Source organism: Hemitrygon akajei, chromosome 10 (assembly GCF_048418815.1).
Source record: "Hemitrygon akajei chromosome 10, sHemAka1.3, whole genome shotgun sequence".
NCBI classification, from domain to species: domain Eukaryota; kingdom Metazoa; phylum Chordata; class Chondrichthyes; order Myliobatiformes; family Dasyatidae; genus Hemitrygon; species Hemitrygon akajei.
Genome location: NC_133133.1, coordinates 156,228,192 through 156,248,628, shown reverse-complemented (window position 1 = coordinate 156,248,628; position 20,437 = coordinate 156,228,192). Strand labels below are relative to the sequence as shown.

At 41.7% G+C, this 20,437-nt stretch overlaps 1 protein-coding gene across 2 annotated transcripts in view; it reads left to right on the top strand.

Moving 5' to 3' along the window:
• Positions 1-20,437, top strand: part of samtor (S-adenosylmethionine sensor upstream of mTORC1) — an 81,358-nt gene that overhangs the window by 28,501 nt on the left and 32,420 nt on the right. For both annotated transcript variants that reach the window (XM_073059469.1, XM_073059468.1), the window contains exon 2: positions 16,797-16,938. In XM_073059469.1, the coding sequence (XP_072915570.1) occupies positions 16,797-16,938 (142 nt within the window). The remainder of the gene's footprint in view (positions 1-16,796; positions 16,939-20,437) is intronic.

Genomic DNA, 20,437 nt, shown 5'->3' with positions numbered 1-20,437 from the left:
GGTCCACAATAGAGGGCAGGGAGGCTCCAATAATGCGCTCGGCAGTCCTCACTGTGCGCTGTAGTCTGGTTCTATCCTGCTTGGTGGCGGCTCCAAACCACACAATGATGGAGGTGCACAGGACAGACTCAATGACTGCAGTGTAGAATTGCAGCAGCAATTCCTGAGGCAGACCGTATTTCCTCAAGAGCCGCAGGAAATACATCCGCTGCTGGGCCTTCTTCAGGATGGAGCTGATGTTAATATAGTAGAAAGATGGGATTTAGTGCAATCCATAGCCAGCTGTTCAAAGCACTTCATTATTGTTGAGGTCAGTGCCACTGGATGGTAATCATTAAGGCAGGTTATTGTTCCTTTCTTGGGCACCAGGATGATGCCTCGAAGCTTGGAGGGGCTGTGGACTGTTCCAGACAGATGGTGAAGATGTCTGTTGGAATCTCTGTTAACTGGGCTGCACAGGCCTTCAGCACCTGACCAGGTATCAAGCCCTGCAGCTTTATGTAGGTTGACCCTGGCTAGGGGTTTCCTCACATCAGCTGTGGCCAGACAAAATACCTACTCCTAGGGGGGGGGAGAGAGTGGAAATAGAGTCCCTCCTCATCAGCACATTATTCTGTCCATCATAAGATATAGGAGCAGAATTAGGCCATTTAGCCCATTGAGTCTGCTGTGTCATTTCATCATGGCTGATCTATTTTCCCTCTCAGCTCCAAGCTCTTATCTTCTCCCCGTAACCTTTCATGCCCTGACTAATCAAAACTCTATCAACTTGTTCCTTAAGTATACCCAATGACGCCCTCCACAGCTGCCTGTGGCAACAAATTCCACAGATTCACCACTCTGTGGCTAAAGAAATTCCTTTCATCTCCTGTTCTAAAAGGATACCCCTCTATTCTGAGACTGTGTCCTCTGTTCTTGGACTACCCCCATCATAGGTCTTGCTGACCTGAGAGCTGTCTTATCCCTCAATCTGAAGGCAGCATCCTGATCTCTCAGCCGTGCCCGGATCTCTGCTGTCAGCCGTGGCTTCTGATGTGTCCTCACATAGATAGATGTGTTTAATAATGGCGACTCCTTTATGTAATTAGTCATAGATCTCACAGATTGACTGATCTTAATATGATAGCCATAGGTAGCTACCTTCCTGAACACGTTCTAATTAGTGTTTTCAAAACAGTCCTGCAATGCTGAGGTTGCTCCTTTCTGGCCAGGTCTTTATCTTCATTATAATAAACTTATAACAAATATAAAATAACTTGTGCAGTTCAAATTGATTTCAAAGCATTAATTTAATAAAATAAAATTGAATCAGAAAAAACTAATCTGATTGTAAGCCAAATGTCATTCATACAACTACTGTCACCCTTCAGGATTGAATCTAGTCCAGTGAAAGATGCTCCTTCTAGCTTTCTTCAGATGCACAGGTAAATCAATACTTGGATCTCAAAGTTTCTCCCAGTTCTGAGTGCATAGACCTGAAAGAAATGAATGTTTTCATTTATTGTTTCATAGTTGCATACAATGTAGCAATAATAATTTTTTAAGGCGTAATGCACTTGGCATGACAAATTTTGTGATATTCTATCATTGTATGTCTTCTGGCTAAATTCAAAGCCATAAACGTGACTCGTATCCTGAAAACATACATCTATGTCTATCATTGAAAAGCTCCTTAAAAGTTCTGCACACTTTTTTGACACCTAATTATAAGGCTGAAGAATAATTAAAATGCTAAATATTAAGATTATCCAATATAAACCAAAGTAGATTAAACAGTTTTTTATTTAGCATAGAAATTAAAACAGGTCTGTAGTAAGCAATTATGTGGATCTCTTTAATGCTGTAACTTCTAAACAATTGTATCTCAACACTATAAACAATATTTTCAAAAGGTGAAATACCCAGAGTTGTTTAATTTTCTTTCATTCTAACTTCTGATGTTTCATCTTTTTCTAAACTAGACCTGGCATCATCAGTTTCTCTCTCTCTCAGCATTCTTTTCTGTGGCCTCGCATTTCAAGTCTCTAAATTAATCTGAAATGATGCTCAATTTCAAGTGCACAATTTATTATAATTATCTGTGAATAGACTGATAATTTCTGTAGCATCACAGTCCATGCACCTGCTTTTGGATCTATCTGCCTACATAGAAGATACATCATTTTCTTCAGTCATTCACTCACACTTTTTCAAAGGTTTCACAGGTACATTTAATGTCAGAGAAATGTATACAATATACATCCTGAAATGCTTCTTCTTCTCAACTGCCCATGAAAAACGGAAGGGTGCTCTCAAAGAATGAATGACAGTTAAATGTTAGAACCCCAAAGTCCCCTTCAGTTCCCCTCCCTCCGTGTAAGCGGCAACAAGCAACGATCAACCCCTCCCCCCCCACTGGCAAAAAAAAGCATCAGTACCACCACCGAGCACTCAAGTGTGAGCAAAGCAACAGTAAAGACACAGACTTTCAGTACCCCAAAGACTGCTTGTTCACCCAGTACTCGACATACCACAGGCGCTCTCTCTCCCTAATAAGGAAGAAAGAGGTGTCTCTGTTTCACAGTGAGAGGGGAGACATAACAACCAACTTACTGGTTTACAATGTTAAAAGTCCGTTGTGTCGCTTTTTCCAGGCTCTGTGCCCAAAGAACTCAGGTCTCTGGGCACACAGCCTTAGATCCTCCATCTTCCACATACACTTGCCTGGACACCGACCTCTGATTCCCCTGTCTCCAGAGCCATGAAATCTCAAACCTCTGAAGGCGAGTGAAGCTCTTAGGCCATGCCCTTGGAGTGCTGAAAAATGGCCAGTCATGAAGCCCCAAGAGTGGGTCCCATTCCCACAAAGAATCGTAGTCAGCCTGTAGCTCCAGGTCAGGGTCTTCAAAAGAACCCTGAAAAGGTAAAATAGATATTAAAGAGATTTTAAAGATGGAAATAGAGCTCTTTCCGAAGATGCAAGCACAGGAGTCGCCGTTAGGTGCCATTGATTCTCCTAAGCACCTCCTCCTTATTTCTCTGTATTAACTCATCTAAACATAAAACGTTTTACTGCTAAACTGATGACTTGAATGTAGGTGGGCACGGATTCCCAGAGGCTTTCAGTTTTTCCAGTTATGATTAGACGTTATGCTGTTACGATGGTCAGACTGTAGCCTAGTATTGGTCAAGTCATTACAAGTAACTGATTACTAAACATTCTGCCCTCAAAGCATATTTATAATTCCGTGTCTCACCAATCCAGTGACAGGAGCTTTATTGCAATAAACCTCAGGCCCAAGTTCCTCAGACCTATTTGGACAGGAAGTTACAATACCAAGGTTGTGCACATCACCGTTTCTGTACTCTGCACAGAGGACTTTACAGATATCCTCAACGGGAGTAAGTATTAAATAGATGAACATTCCACCTTCCATGGAAGATGGATGGTGCTCATGGTTTGTACTTTTTACTACAACTAGTGAACCTTCATGCATTCACTATCTCAGGTAGTTTGGGGGGGGGGGGTAATACACTAGACACACTATTCTGCATGGTCTCAGGAATACTCTTCCAATTTCTCCCCCCCCCCCCCCCCAGTTATTAGCCTTTTAATAGATATAGATGTCACCATAAAAACGAGTCTCCTTGCTGATGGGATGGAAGCCTGACTTTGAGTTATAGAGCACTACAGCACAGAAACAGGCCCTTCAGCCCATCTATTCTGTGCCAAACTGTTATTCTGTCACATCCCAAGAACCTGAACTTGGACCATAGCGCTCCATACCTCTCCAATCCATGTACTTATTGGAATTTCTCTTAAATATTACAGTCAAGCCTGCATCCACTGCTTCTGCTGGCAGTTTGTTCACACTCACACCACCCTCTGAGTGAAGAAGGGTCCCCCTCAGATTCCCCTTAAATATTTCACCTTTCAATCTTAACCTATGACTTTTAGTCTCATCCAGCCTCAATGGGAAAAGCCTGTTCGTATTTAAGCCTCGTAATTTTGTATACCTCTATCAAGGCTCCTGTCATTCTCCTACGCTCAAGGAAATAACAAGGTATCAGGTCCTTGCCAGTTTCAGGAACTGGACTGACCTTGAGTCCTTCAAACTTCATTATCTAGGCCATGTTGTACAACAGTCCAGGTTGTGTCTGTCCTTTTTTCATGTCAGAAAGGGGCCATTTCTTCACAGATTCTATTTATCTGCTTAATGTTGGATTTTTAGACAGGACTGCATGTACCAATAACCACCCTTTGTGGGTGTTCTAAGAACAAGTAAGCAGGCAAGAAGTAAAACTGAATAAATCTCCTAATACAGTGTAATTAAGCATTTTGATTAACAAGTGATTCCACATGAAGCATAGAAAAGAGAGATTACATGTTTAAAGAGAATACTTGTTAATTTACATGGTTAGCTTGGGCAGTTGGTATTTAAGTCTATTATAACCTTGTACTGTTCTACCTCTGAATCATTTCATTTTCTCCATTGGAAGAAATTCTTTAGACAAACCAAGCCTGTGAAGTTGAAGAAAATAAAAACAGGATTGTGCAGTTTTAATGTGTCAAGTTTTTCTTGCTCGTCAAATGTGACGTTTACGTAGAAAATATAATGTAATTTGATCAAGAAAGCTGACCAACGCCTCTACTTTCTGAGGAGATCTGCACCAAGCACATCAATGCTCCAGACCCTCTACAGTAGAGAATATCCTAACGTGCTTCATCATTGTATTGTACAGAAACTACACTGCAGTGAACAGGATGGCTGTACAATGGAAGAAGTTAAAAGGGCCCAATGCATCACTGGGATCAGTTTACTGTCATCTGGGACATATATGTAGAAAGGTGCTGGAGAAAGGCCAGCAGTATCACAAAGGATCCCACCCATCCTGCTCATGGCCTCTTTGTCCCACTCCCATCAGAGAGGAGGCTATGTAGCATCTACGTCAGAACCATCAGTCTCAAGAACAGTTACTTTCCCCAATCAGTAAGGCTGATCAATGCCTCCACCCACTATCCAACCCCACAACACCCCTCCCCCACCATCATGACTTTATAATTTCCTTTCTTTTTCTTTTTTCAATCTTTTTATTGATTTTTTAAAAAGTGTACAAACAAGAGGAGAATACCTCTGGTATATATGTCAATAGAAGTACATACAGAAGGTAAAGTAAACAATATCAGAATCACACATAGTGTTGATCTATAAAGTATAAATTTGATATAGAATGTATAATTCTCCTCTGATCAATTTATGAAGAAAGGAAGAACTATTAGAAATTTTTATGTAAAAGAAAAGAGAAAAAAAAACACTATTCTAAATAGAAAAATAAAGGACTAGGCAGTCCATCCTGGGAGAAAAACCAAGAGAAGAGAGACTCTGATCAAATCCAAGGTTCTGAAAAAATAGCTGGAAGAGAATTAGTACAAAAATCAGATCATATGAAAATATTGAATGAAAGGTCGCTAGATTTCTTCATATTTAAAGGATGTATCCAATGTCCGACCTTTTATTTGCTCTAGACTTAAACAGGACATGATAGAGGAAAGCCAATAAAAGACGGTAGGAGGGTTAGGGTCCTTCCATTTAAGTAAAATGGCTTTCCTAGCCAATACTTTATAATTTCCTGTCAGTCACTTTATGCATAGACCCTCCTGTACTTCGCACAACTTTATGTATATACAATCAACCTATGTATATAAGCTATCTTTGGTATTATTTGTGTTTTGTTTTATTATTGGGTTTTTTATCTTTTAGTTATTTTTCTGTGCTGCAATAAATCCAGGGTAATAGTTATTTTGTTCTCCTTTATATTGGTGTATAGAAAAAGACATTAAATAATTCCACCACTGTCTGTCAGGAGTTTGTACGTTCTCTGTGTGGGTTTCCTCCAGGTTCTTCATTTTTCTCCCTTAATCCAAAGATTTGCCGGTTGGTAGGTTAATTGGTCATTGTAAATTGTCCTGTGATTAGGCTATGGTTAAATCGGGTGATTGCTGGTTGGTGTGGCTGAAAGGGCCTATTTTGCATTGTATCTCAATTTAAAAAAAATAGATCTTCAATCATGAAACTATTTTGTTTTTAAATGGTGATTGTTACATTTAAGAAAATGTGTCTTAAGGTTCTCTTGGGTGCATTGAGTCAAAATTCAACAGGTTTAGGCTGATTAATCATGATAATTTCTAAGCTTATTTCATTTCTAATTCGAAGCTCCAAACTCTGAAATTGAATTTGCATGAATGCTATTAAAAAATGGCCAGCTATTCTTCAGGTCTTTGCTCATATTTAGTTTGGATATACAGAAAGACTGTCACCAGATGTCAGATGTAACAGTGTAGTGTACGCATTTCAGGTAGTGAACTCATTTCTCTTCAGGTTTATGGATGCAGAACGGAACTGCTCACTATTGTGCCCTTCTGATGGGAGTTTGTGTGCAAAGTTAAATACAGGACACCTCAAAGCCCAAAATGGAGAATGACAATTTAGTGTGGTGAAATTTGAAAGTATTGGACTTTTAGAGTTGTGAATCTGAGTTTGTGACATCCTCTTAGTAGATGCTAAAAGTTGCATTTCCAGCAATTTTATTAAAAGAAACTTGTATGTGTAGAGTTTCTATTGCACAGAAAGGTGAAAATGTAAAACAATATTTAAGATTATAAAATAGGCAGCTCTTCTAAACCAGCTTACATACCTGGACTCGTATATTCATATTCTCAGTGAAATTCCCAGTGTCCAACGTTGTTGTGGGTTTAAGTTGATGGTAACATGTTCTATGAATGTTTTCGCCAGCACTTGCATTGCATCAGTCCTGTGAAGTTTACCCATGAGTACACATACCAGCAGTCCCATTGAAATCAACTTTAGCAATGAAAGTAGTCTTTTCAAAGTATTTTTTTGAAGATAATGAGACAATTTTCTTGTTAGTCTTGTTTACATGGAATGGTTTATCCTTCCAAAACTCATGGGAGGTGATGTCACTCTTATGCAGGTATCAGCATTTTAGCAGTAAGTGGAGTTTTTTTTGTGAAAAAGCCACTGAAGACAGCCTGTCTCCTGCATAATTTATGATAGAAACCGGAAGTTTACAAGTAATGGTTACTGTTATACAATTTTAACACTAACCAGATGTTAACTGTAGTTTCACTTCACCTTTCCTGGAGTTTCATTGTAACTATTGTCTGATTCATTTAATTTAAAAAGTTATGATTTAATTTTTAAAAATACTTTAAGTATTTTGCATACAGTGCCTTGAAAAAGTATCCAGCCCCAACAACTATTTTCACATATTATTTCATTTTCTAAATTTAAAATATATTGCAGAATGATTTTTGAGCTAATCTACGAAACATTGTGCATCATGTCAAATAAAAGTACTAAAACTTGTCAATATTTTACTAAAAATTAAAAATCAAAGTTGTGAGGCTGGAAATACTGTTTGTAATTACTACACTAACTTTCTTCAGGTGAAATATACTGTTCAGAGATGTGGACAGTTGGAGGATCATCTGTTTTCAGTGAATTCATAAGAATAAACCCCCCCCCCCCTCCCTTCTGTAAGGTCCAACAGTATATTAGATTTTCAACAGGCCAAACCAAAATGAAGACAAAAGAGCATTCAAGACAAGTCATGGAATTGATAATTCAGAAGCACAGATCTAGGGAAGGGTACAAGACCATCTCAGAGGCACTGAACAAACCCCAAAAGTCAGTGTAGTCCATTGTGTGAAAATGGGAAAAAATATGAAACCTCAGCCACACTGCCTAGGTCAGGCCACCTCTTTAAACTTGGCTGCCAGAGAAGAATGGCACTCATAAGAGAGGCTACTGTGATTCCAACAGTCTCTCTGAGTGAGCAGCAGAAGTCAGTGTCTGCAACTGGAAATGAAGTTCATGGCTCCACAATCTCTAAATCTTTGCACATAAAGGGTATTTATGGAAGAGTGGTAAGAAAGCAGCCCTGGCTAAAAAAACTAAAAATCCTTGCTTGTAAAGACTTTGCAAAGCGTCACTTAAGAGATTCTGTAAAGATGTGGAAGAAGGTCTTGTGGTCGGATGAGACTAAAGTGGAACATTTTGGCCTCAACACTAAACAGTACATGTAGTGTAAATCTAATACTGCACATCAGTCAGGTAACACCATCCCTACTGTAAAGTATGGTGGGGGAAGCCTCGTGCTCTGGGGATGCTTTTACAGCAGCAGGGATTGGAAATCTGGTCAGGATTAATGGGAAGATAAAAGCTGCTAAATACAGAGAGATCCTGGATAAAAACCTGCTAGGTTCTGCCAGAAAGCTTAAATTGGGGAGGTTGTTTATCTTTCAGCAGGGCAACAACCCAAAACACACAGCCAGAGTAACCATGGAGCAGCTTCAATTGAAGAAAATTAATGTCCTTGAGTGGTCCGAGATCTGATCTTAACCCGACCAAACATCTCTGGCAGAACCTCAATATTGCTGTCCACTGCCGCTCCCCAACTAACCTGGCACAGATTGTGCAATTCTGATAGGAGGAAATGGGTAAATCTTGCTGCATCACGTTGTGCAAAGATAATAGCAACTTCTCCAAAAAAGCTGTGAGAGGTGATTCAACCAAGTACTGAGCAAAGAAGGATGAATACTTTTGAACTGCTGATATTTCAGCTTTTGAATTTTTAGTTTTTCATGGTTTTGTGGCGGCCCGCACACGCGGGACTCAACCGCCATCGGGAGCCGTGGGCAGACACGTGGTAGCGCATTTGGAACTACCCGCTCGGGGCGGACCTTCCGGGGATAGTCTGACATCATATCCACCCTGCAGGTCGCAGGGGCCCATGAGAGGGGAGATTTAAGCGCACGATTTTGAATCAGTAAAGGCATTCTGAGTTCAGCTTTCTCTGCCTACATGTGTTTCTTTAGTAGCGCGTTGTGTGTGACAACATTGATGACCCCGACGTTCCAGACGGCATCTGGAGCCGGTGACTCAGCGACCAACCATGAGTTCGAGCAACTCGCACAGCGCAGTCTCTCTGAAGCTCCCGACTTTCTGGGCCACTCAGCCCCACATTTGGTTTGAACAGGCTGAGGCTCAGTTCAATATCAGAGACATTACAGCCAACGCCACGCGGTACTACTACGTGGTCAGCACGCTCGACCAGGAGACGGCAGGCCAGATCATCAACTTTCTACGCTAGCCAGCAACGGAGGACAGGTACACTAAGCTTAAGGCGCTCCAGGTCCGTTCCTTCGGAGTCTCCCGCTGTGAATGGGCCGCGCGGCTCCTACACATGGACGGCCTGGGCAACCGCACGCCATCTGAGCTCATGAATGATATGCTGGCGCTCATGGACGGCCATAAGCCATGCCTTTTATTTGAACAGTTGTTCACGAGCAAATGCCAGAGGACATTTACCTCCTCCTCGCAAGTGAGGATTTCAATGACCCACGCAGGGTCGCGGCTAAAGCAGACGTCCTTTGGCAGCACTGGTGGAAGCACAACGGTCGGACACTGAGATCCCGGCTTACCGCACTGCCGTTTCGGGGCTCCAGTTGGAGGATGTCTCCATCGGCCTGGCAGCGGATCGACTCCTGTGCGATCTGTCTACCGGCAAACCCCGACCCGTGGTACCAGCAGCATGGAGGTGCCGGTGTTCGACACGCTGCACAACCTGGCCCACCTGTCCATCTGGGTGTTCGACACGCTGCACGACCTGGCCCATCCGTCCATCCGGGCGTCCATCAAGCTGGTAGCGGACAGATTCGTCTGGCACGGTTTGCACAAACAGGTCGGACACTGGGCCAGGACCTGCGTACACTGCCAGACCACCAAAGTCCAGCGACACGTGAAGGCTCCCCTCCAGCCGATGCAAAGGAGGTTCCAACACATCCACGTGGACATCATCAGCCCCCTGCCAGTCTCCCGGGGCGCCAGGTATATCTTTACCATTGTAGACAGGTTCGCCAGATGGCCGGAAGCGGTACTGCTCGCGGACACGTCCACTGAGTCCTTTGCCAGGATGCTCATTGCAAACTGGATCACCAGGTTCGGCCTCCCAACGGACATCACCTCCAACAGGGGCGCAGTTCATGTCTGGTTTGTGGACAGCAATGGCGCAGCTCCTGGGCACCCAGCTGCATCACACCACAGCGTACCATCCCCAGTCCAACGGTTTGCTAGAGCGATTCCACCAGCATCTCAAATCGGCCCTGATGGCGTGCCTCAGGGGCCCCAACTGGACAGATGAGCTTCCCTGGGTCCTATTGAGCATCCGCACAGCCCCTAAGGAGGACCTGGACCCCTCCTCAGTGGAATTGGTCTACGGCACCCCCCTAACAGTCCTGGGCGAGTTCGTACCAGAGGCCCGAGGTTCAGATGAAACTCCAGCAGCGGTGCTAAAGAGGCTGCGGGACAAGGTAGGGACCCTAGCACCGGTCCCGACCTCCAGGCATGGTCCCACGCCACCCTTCACCCCTAAAGACCTCCTAGACTGTGAGTATGTTTTTATTCACAGGGGCATGCACAGGTCACCTCTACAGCGGCCGTACGAGGGACCCTTCAAGGTGATCCGGCACAACAGAACCACGTGTGTCGTGGAGATGGGTGGCCGGGAAGAGACTTTTACAGTGGACCGCCTCAAACCAGTGCACTTGGACATTGAGCAACCAGTGAGGGTACCCGCACCGCGCTAGCGAGGCCGGCCACCCAGGCAAGCCACACAGACTGGGGGCCCCACTTCCTCAATGGACGTTTCTCGGGGGGGGGGTGTGGCGGCCCATACACGCGGGACTTGAACCGCCATCGGGCGCTGTGGGCAGACACGCGGTAGCGCGTTTGGAACTACCCGCACGGGGCGGACCTTCCGGGGACAGTCTGACGTCGCGTCCACCCTGCGGGTCGCAGGAGCCCATGGGAGGGGAGATTTAAGCGCGCAATTTTGAATCAGTGAAGGCATTCTGAGTTCAGCTCTCTGCCTCTGTGTGTTTCTTTAGTAGCATGTTGTGCGCGACTGCAGTTTACAATTTTCCTGGTTTTTAGGACTCTGCTGTGGGGAAAAAAATGGGAACATGTGATTCACAAATAAAATTTTGCAGTTAAATTGATCAAAATCCCTGGTTGTAATACTCAATTATGTGTACCAAGGGTTGGAGGCTGAATACTTTTACAAGGCACTGTGCAATCCAACAATTAGCTTCGACTATGTGACACCTTCTGTACAAAATGAAATTGCCACTTTATTTCATTTGTTAAATCTGTTATTTAGAGAAGTGAATCCTATTCAAAGTGAATAAACTTGTGATTAAAAACAAAATTCTTTACCCATCAATATTTGCAGTATTGAATCTGGCTCAGATAAATCATGTCAATGTTTTCTTTCAGAGAATCCAATTGTTTTGGGAAACTGGCCAAGAAAAACATCACCCCTGAAAGTATCACAGCTGGTTGCTATTTGAAAGTGTTACAAAATTTTAAAAACCATACAGGTTAGAAAATGAGAAAATGATATGCTAAAAGAAGTTACTTGGACACAAAGTAGGAAGTGGTCTACGTTTCTACGGGCTGTGATGTGACTGCAGCTATGTCTAATGTTGTAAAAGTGAAGAGCTGTTATGTTCGTTCCTTACTTTTCCAATTATATAAGGGGCATGAACCATCAAATGTTTTTAAGCAATGCTACCTAGCTTTATAAAGTTGCAAGTGATGTTGAATGTTGTTAGTGTCTTTGATATTCAAATTATTAAATAGTAGTGACAGTTTTGACGTCAGTTGAACGGGGTATGAGTGTGATGGCAGAGTTTCACTAATTAAAGCCATTGTTTGAGAGCATCCAGCTGTTTGCGCTGGGATTGCCGCCAGTGCTACACTTGCCAGATGGATATATTAGGAACTGGGCTTCTGATAGAAGACAGCAGTGGGGCACAGTGAAAGAATGTTGACACTAAAAGTGGTCTCAGAATAATGGAAGAGCTACCCACTCTTTAAGAGGAAGAAAATTTTTCACCATTCTCACTCATTCCCTCTGTGTGCATCCTTATTTTACGAGAGCAAGTTTATCTGACAAATATGTTGATGGCATTGCCAGCTGAGGTGATAAACACGCAAAAATGCAAATGCTTTGATAACAAGGATTTGAAGGCAGTATTATTACAAACTCATCTTTAAAAATATTCAAACAGGCAATGCATACATCCAAAGAGCATCTGTTTTGAAGTAAATAATCTGTGTATTGTTTATCTTCCCCTTCCAGATACTGTAATGATTTCTTCACTTCCAAATCTTAGAATTGCTCCTCTTTCCTTGACCCTCTCAGACACCTCTTTACTCTTTATTTTGGAACCTTCCACAAAGATGTTTTGGGCTCTTGACTGCTTTGGTTTTGTTTGCTATAATGCATTGGTTAAAAAATGCTCCCTTCCTCCCTCTTCTCTCTCTCTCTCTCCTCTCCCCCTCTCCTCTCCCCCTCTCCTCTCCCCCTCTCCTCTCCCCCTCTCCTCTCCCCCTCTCCTCTCCCCCTCTCCTCTCCCCCCTCTCCTCTCCCCGTCTCCTCCCCCTCTCTCTCCTCCCCCTCTCTCCTCTCCCTCCTCCCCTCTCTCTCCTCTCCCCCTCTCTCCTCTCCCCCTCTCCTCTCCCCCCTCTCCTCTCCCCCTCTCCTCTCCACCCTCTCCTCTCCCCCTCTCCTCTCCCCCTCTCCTCCCCCCCTCCTCCCCCCATCTCCTCCCCCCATCTCCTCCCCCCTCTCCTCCCCCCCTCTCCTCCCCCCCTCTCCTCCCCCCTCTCCTCTCCCCCTCTCCTCTTCCCCTCTCCTCTCCCCCTCTCCTCTCCCCCTCTCCTCCCCCTCTCCTCCCCCTCTCCTCCCCCTCTCTCGCTCTGTATCTCTCTCCGTGTGTCTCTCTTTTTCTCTCTCTCTCTCTCTCTCTCTCCCTCTCCCCCCCCCCCCACTTCCCTCCATCTTCCAGTTCCCTGCAATGTCTTGATAGAAACACTCTGTTAATGTGCATGAATTTGGTTAACTATTTCTCCTGCTTTTTGATCAGTAGGGCTCAATGTGGGATTTGCATATTACACCTCTAACAATCCTGAATGAGCCAGTGGTAAATTATGAGTAATGTTTGCACAATATTACCATGACAATAGTGATGTCTCTGAAACATCATATTAATTTCTTAGTTCTCAAGCTATGAGCAGAAGCTTGGTTAAACTATAAATTGGATGTCTCTTTGAAGAAAAACCAAACATAAGATTCTTTTTCACTAGACTGATACTCTTTTATTCATGCTTGGGAATATAGGCATCATTGACAAAGCTAACATGTATTGCCCTCCAACCAAGATCACATGAGATAGTCAAAATAAGCACCTAGCATAAAAATGTAAATATAGCAAGAGTTAAAACTGAAATTCACCTATACAGTGTAATAAAAACATATTTAGGTTGTTAAATAATTCGAGCAATAGATTGAAGTATAAACTTTTGATTTCTCTGCTCCTCTGGGAACTGCATTATGTAGTACATCATGCAGAACAACATTCTTGATGCTTGCCAATTCTTCAGGAAGTATAATTGTGTAATGTGCAATTAGTTTTTGATTAAGACCTCAGCAGGATACTAGTGGAATTTTAGAGAATTATTGATTTAAAAACGCCAATCTGTGAATTGAGTAAACTTACTGTTGCCCATTCATTTGATGGTTGCTGAGATGTGAGGCATTGGTGATCAAGAACACCTGCTTTGAAGGAATACAGTGGTATGCAAAAGTTTGGGCACCCCGGTCAAAATTTCTGTTACTGTGAATAGCTAAGCAAGTAAAAGATGACCTGATTTCCAAAAGGCATAAAGTTAAAGATGACACATTTCTTTAATATTTTAAGCAAAATTACTTTTTTTATTTCCATCTTTTACAGTTTCAAAATAACAAAAATGGAAAAGGGCCAGAAGCAAAAATTTGGGCACCCTGCATGGTCAGTACTTAGTAACATCCCCTTAGGCAAGTATCACAGCTTGTAAACGCTTTCTGTAACCAGCTAAGAGTCTTTCAATTCTTGTTTGGGGGATTTTCACCCAATCTTCCTTGAAAAAGGCTTCTAGTTCTGAGAGATTCTTGGGCCGTCTTGCATGCACTGCTCTTTTGAGGTGGATCCACAGATTTTCGATGATGTTTGGGTCAGGAGACTGTGAGGGCCATGGCAGAACCTTCAGTTTGCGCCTTTTGAGGTAGTCCATTATGGATTTTGAGGTGTGTTTAGGATCATTATCTTGTTGTAGAAACCATCCTCTTTTCATCTTCAGCTTTTTTACAGATGGTGTTCTTTCAGAAAGGGCTGGTATTTAATTGAATTCATTCTTCCCTCTACCAGTGAAATGTTCCCCGTGCCACTGGCTGCAACACAGGCCCAAAGCATGATCAATCCACCCCCGTGCTTAACAGTTGGAGAGGTGTTCTTTTCATGAAATTCTGCACCATTTTTTCTCCAAATATACCTTTGCTCATTGCGGCCAATAAGTTCTATTTTAACTTCATCAGTCCCCAGGACATGTTTCCAAAATACATCAGGCTTGTTTAGATGTTCCTTTACAAACTTCTGATGCTGAATTTTGTGGTGAGGACGCAGACAGGGTTTTCTTCTGATGACTCTTCCATGAAGGTCATATTTGTGCAGGTGTCGCTGCACAGTAGAACAGTGCACCACCACTCCAGAGTCTGCTAAATCTTCCTGAAGTCTTTTGCAGTCAAACGGGTTTTGATTTGCCTTTCTAGCAATCCTACGAGCAGTACTCTCGGAAAGTTTTCTTGGTCGCCCAGACCTCAACTTGACTTACACTGTTCCTGTTAACTGCCATTTCTTAATTACGTTACGAACTGAGGAAACGGCTACCTGAAAACACTTTGCTATCTTTTTATAGCCTTCTCCTGCTTTGTGGGCATCATTTATTTTAATTTTCAGAGTGCTAGGCAGCTGCTTAGAGGAGCCCATGGCTGCTGATTGTTGGGACAAGGATTGAGGATTCAGGGTATTTATAAAGCTTTGAAATTTGCATCACTTGGCCTTTCCAAACAATGACTGTGAACAAGCCATAGCCCTAACAAGCTAATTAAGGTCTGAGACCTTGGTAAAAGTTATCTGAGGGCTGAAATCTCTCGGGGTGAACAAATTTTTGCATGGTGCTCCTTTCCTTTTTTTCACTCTAAAATTGTACAAAATTGTGCGACATGTGGGTTTTGAATTGAGAAAAAGAGATGGCTGGAGTAGTTTAGCACTTCTGTGTGAGGGTGCGTCAAAAATCAAACTTACAGTAATTAATGAAAACAGCAAAAAGAAAACTGCCAATATTTATCAAAAAACACAATGTGCTCCATACTATTGTATGTCTCCCCCTGCCATTCTCTCTCTCCCTTTTCTCTCTTTCCGTTCTCTCTCTCCCTCTCTCTGTCTCTGTCTCTCTCTCTGTCTCTCACTCTCTCTCGTACAAGTGAAATACTGTTTGGAGTGCTGTCCAATGCAAAGGGGAAATGTGAATGTGTTGGTGTTGTATCTCCTATCATTGCGTACAAGAGTCTGTGAGAGGGGACTGGTCATGGAAGAAGCTGGAAAAATGAACCATAAAGCTGTGCAGCCAACAGCCCACTCAGGATGCTTGGAGAGGAGGGGAAGGAGGTGTCAAAGAAATGGAAAATAATCAATTATGTCTGAAGATTAGTTGGGATGGATAAGATGAGGGAAACCTTATCCTTGGTTTCTATGAAGAGTAGGCTATAAGGCTGTAGTTGAGGGAGAAAAGAAACCCTTTCCAAAGATCAGGTGTGGAAGATGACATTGTCAGAGCAATTGCAGAAGTGACAGAAAGTGTTGGATAATGAGATAGAGCCCTTATAGGAAGCATGTGGAAGTATGTGTAGTCAGAATAGTGGTGGAAGTCTATTAAACGTGTACTGGTGGTATCTGATTTATCCCCTTTAATAGAATTGGAGATGCTAGAAAGGAAGAGTTGGAGGTCAATCATAGGAAAGTGAGAGAGCAAATAAATTGATTTGTAATTTCTATTTGCCTGGGGAAAATTGCAGTCCACTTTTTTTTTAATATAGAAAGGAATAGCGTATAAAAAGCAGCCATGTCCATGGCTTACTGTAATAAATTCTCTTAACATGATTTGAGTAATTACAGGATAAATTTAATCATCTTGGGTCATGGCAAATCACATATAGCCATATTGCATTTGAGGGTACAGCAGTAGTAATTGTAGAAATTGTGACGAGATGCTCAAAGTGGCTAATATTTCATCTTTTGAGGAGTTGATTGTGCCTTATTTCCTTCCAGCATTCAGGTCTTCTTAAAAAAAAGAATCAGAAATTGTGGGTATCTTTTCATCAAAGTAATGAATTGGGTGTTTGATTTCTGCCCCAGTCCTCTTTTTTTTTCTTCTATGTAACTTAAGTTTGGAGGTTTGTATCTGATCATCTGAAATGAAGTGTAGTGGTTGCAAGCAAACAATGCATAAAACTACACTTAACCTGGAGGATAATGGCCCCTAATCTAGAAACTGGAAAAAGGAAAAGTAAAGGACAGGATAATTTGTGAGATAAACATACTTGTTAGATTGAATGCAAGTCTGAGATGGACATTGCTGGGGCAGAAGAAAGAGAATTTTATGCTTCACCTTGTAATTTAATATTTGTTAAAGTTATTTATTTGATTTTAAATTTAAGGTTCCACTAATTGCTGTAAAAATAACAAAAATTGAACACACTCTAAGAAACATTTTGACCCTCTAGAAAATTGATTCATTGGGTAAGAAGATAAAACTTATCTCCAGCTGGTATACAATTCTCTCCCTTTCTCACAGTTGGAGACTTTGACAAGATTTGGCGTGAACACTGTGAAGATGAAGAGACTCTAAGTGAATATGCCGTTGCAATGAAGAATTTGGCAGACAATCATTGGGCTAAAAGCTGTGAGGGCGAAGGACGGATCGAATGGTGTCGCAGGTATGACTTTAGACGATTTTTTTCAGATTTTCATTCATACCAATAACTTCAGATAAATTTAATTCCCACGTTTTATGTTAAAGAGACTCACAAATTAATTTTCCTAGTTTGTTCATTCACTTTGACGTGTAAGTTGAAAATAGTTATGGGGGAGGGATGGGGGGGGATTTTAACCATTTGGCCAAACTGCATCAGATCTTCTCACTACTGCATACAATGGATTTTTGAACTTCACATGGTATTTTCCAGTTACCCATGTTCCACCAACTCTTTTCTGCATTTTCCTTCACACAACACAAAGGGGTCTTAACTGAACCCTGAAAATGATGTGAAAATTGTAATACGTGACTCAGTTTAATCCAATATGGGAAACACTGGGGACCACATTCAGTTGAAAGCACAAATCATACTTTTAAGATGCACATTTCCTGAGTAGCAGCTAAATTTACTAAGGAACTGGCAGAGTTTAAATTTGCCTGCATAGTCTATTGCTACCCAAGACCTTTAATAGGGGAGTTGCACTTTAGAAGTCATTGAGGAGGTCATTGCGATTTGCCAAAGATTTGTGACACAAATGGGAGGGAGTGGCAGTCAAACTTTGGGGGTCTTGCTGAGTGCAGAACGTGAAGAAGTCATGAGCATTACTGTTTCCACAAGCTGCACACTTGAAAGGTTTTTTGAGGAAAAAGGCTGTGGTGACAAAAAAACTTGTGCTTTATACTCCAGGGCCAAAATGCAGGACTGTAATGTTTTGAATCCTCAAATGCATTATTAGCGTCAATTAATTTGTTTTTTTTAAAATATCCTCCCTTAACTGGGTAGTTAGCCATTGAGTTTGCCATGCCACCACCACTCAGCAGTAATTTTTCTCAGTCAGGGCATGTTGTTAACATTTGCTTAGTACTACTACATGGTATACACCCATATCTAATAGCTTAAACAGATAATCAATTATTAAGCTATAATTCACTGATGTACTTCCAGCTCCTTTGACCATGCCTAATTCATGGGTTTAGCTAAGTTTGACAATACTGAGGTTAACTTTGTGTTCCATGCTGATGGATATCTTGATTTGTCTACTGTGCATTTGTCTGAAGGTTCTATCAGGCTTTTCACAAACTAACATCCTTCCCACTGTGGCTTTCCACTGTGATTTGTATGATGACTATTTATGCGTCAGGCACCATACTAAAATCAATTTGATACCTGTACTGTCCAAACAACTGTCACAACCCAGATAAATTTTTGTGGTCCATGTTTTAATGCCTGTTGTCATTCAATTGTAAGAAGGGTATTTAGTCAGCTTGCACAACTACAGTACAAGTCCCATGATTTCTGAGGTTCACTGTATTGGCTGCATTCTGTTTTATTTGCCCTATCCTTTTCCAGATATGAAGCCAATAGTAAAGTACAAACTTGGCTAGAAATGGAGTGGAGTTAAAAGGTTTAAAAAAAAAGTGTTTTGAAATTTTGGTGGATCATTTTGGTGAGGTAGTGGCAAAGGATGAGACAGAAGATGAAAGAACTTTTCTGTTCCCCTCCTCTATCCAATACCCACCAAGACACGGTGATCCTGCATATAAATTTTAACTTCCTTTCCAAAGAAATAACTTGCAGAGAGCCCTGTAGACGATTGTATTGGAAAGTGTCAATGTAGCCTTTCTCTACATATGTTAACAGAAATTTATATCTACTTGGCAGTTAGAGCATTTATTATACTAAAATGTCTGAAAGGCAGCTTCTACTTGACAGTGACACCTAGATCCACAGGTTAGGCATTGAACAATGAACTAAGTGTTCAGTAACAAGATCGCTCAACCATGGTATTTATCCTAAATGTGCCTTAATTACCAATTGATTTCTGCTGGCTGTTCCTTTAATAGAAAAGGAATGTCTTCTCCAGACCTTTTAAATATAAAGAGTTATACACCAGGCGTTGAAGGAATCTGTTCCTATACCTATATTTTTTAAATAACTTGTAAATGTATGGCTAGAGTTCCTGAAATAATGAAGAAAGTAAGGCAATTATGCTATTTCAGACTGTAGAACTTATAAATAAAAAAAGTTTTTTAATAAGGGCAGTCTGTCTACAATTCCTCAGCTCAGTTATTTTATTGCTCATTCATATGTTTTCATCAGTTTTGTCCTAAGTTCATTGTTTCAAATTCCAATCTATTAAAACAACTTGAAATTTATTGTTCATTTCCAATCTTCAACATTCTACATTACCAGTAAGTACCTGAAATTTTGCTTGATCCTTACAAAAGTTAGGAGGTCTGAAATATAAAAGTAATAGATGGGATCAGTTGGACAGTGTTCTATAATTATATTGGCAAGCTATTGTGCTTTTTTTGGAACCAAATTGCTGATGTGTATAATAAATAGCGTCTGAGAGTCATAGAGGTATAAAGCACAGAAACATTTTTTTCAACCCAATTCATCCATGCTGACCAAGGTGCCTCTCTGAGCTTGATTCATTTACATGTATTGACCCTTATCCCTCTAAACCTTGTCCTATCCGTGGACCTTTCTAAATAGGTAGCATAGCAGTTAGTGCAACGCTCTTACAGCTTGGGGCATTTTGGAGGTTAATTCCTACGTGGTTCTGTAAGGAACCTCTGTATGTCCTCCCTGTGGAATGTGTAGGTTTTCCTCAGGTGCTCCAGTTTCCCCTCTCAGTCCAAAGGCATACTGGGTAGGTTAATTAGTCATTGTAAATTGTCCTGTGATTAAATTAGGATTAATAGGCTTGTCAGGGGTTGCTCAGGCAATGTGGCTCGGAGGGTTGCTGGAGCCTACTCTGTGCTGTATCTCTAAAATAAAATTTAAAATTCTTTAAAATATTGCAATTGTCCCAGATTCTAACACTTCCTCTGACAGCTTGTTCCGTGTAACTGTGAGGAAAAACTTGCCCATCAATTTCTCTTTAAATCTTACTCCTTTCATCTTAAACCTATGCCCAAATTCCATCTGTCAAACCTTAGTACAGGAGTTTCTGCAGATGCTGAAAACCCAGAGTCACACACACAAATGCTGGAGGAACTCAGCAGGTCAGGCAACTCCTATGGAGAGGAATAAACAATCGATATTTTGGGCCGAGCTCCTTCATTAAATCCTGACCTGCTGAGTTCCTCCAGCATTTGAATGTGTTGCCAATCTTTTTCCCACTTTCACAATTGATGTACTGTAGATCCTTTTGTAACTTTGGGGTTCTTCATTTTTCACTTCACTGATTTTGGTATCATCTACAAACTTATTAATGATGCCACCTACATTCACATTCAGATTGTTAATGTACATGGCAAACAACAAGGGATCCAGCACTCATTTTTGTAGCACACTATCAATCTGGAAAAACAGCCCACCACTACCACCCTCTGGCTTCTTCCACCAAGCCAATTTTGTATCCACTTGGACAGCTCACACTGGATCCCATTGTTTACTTCTGGTAATAATTAATGATTCCAGTAGTGTCACGGATCTACATATAGGCAAAAGA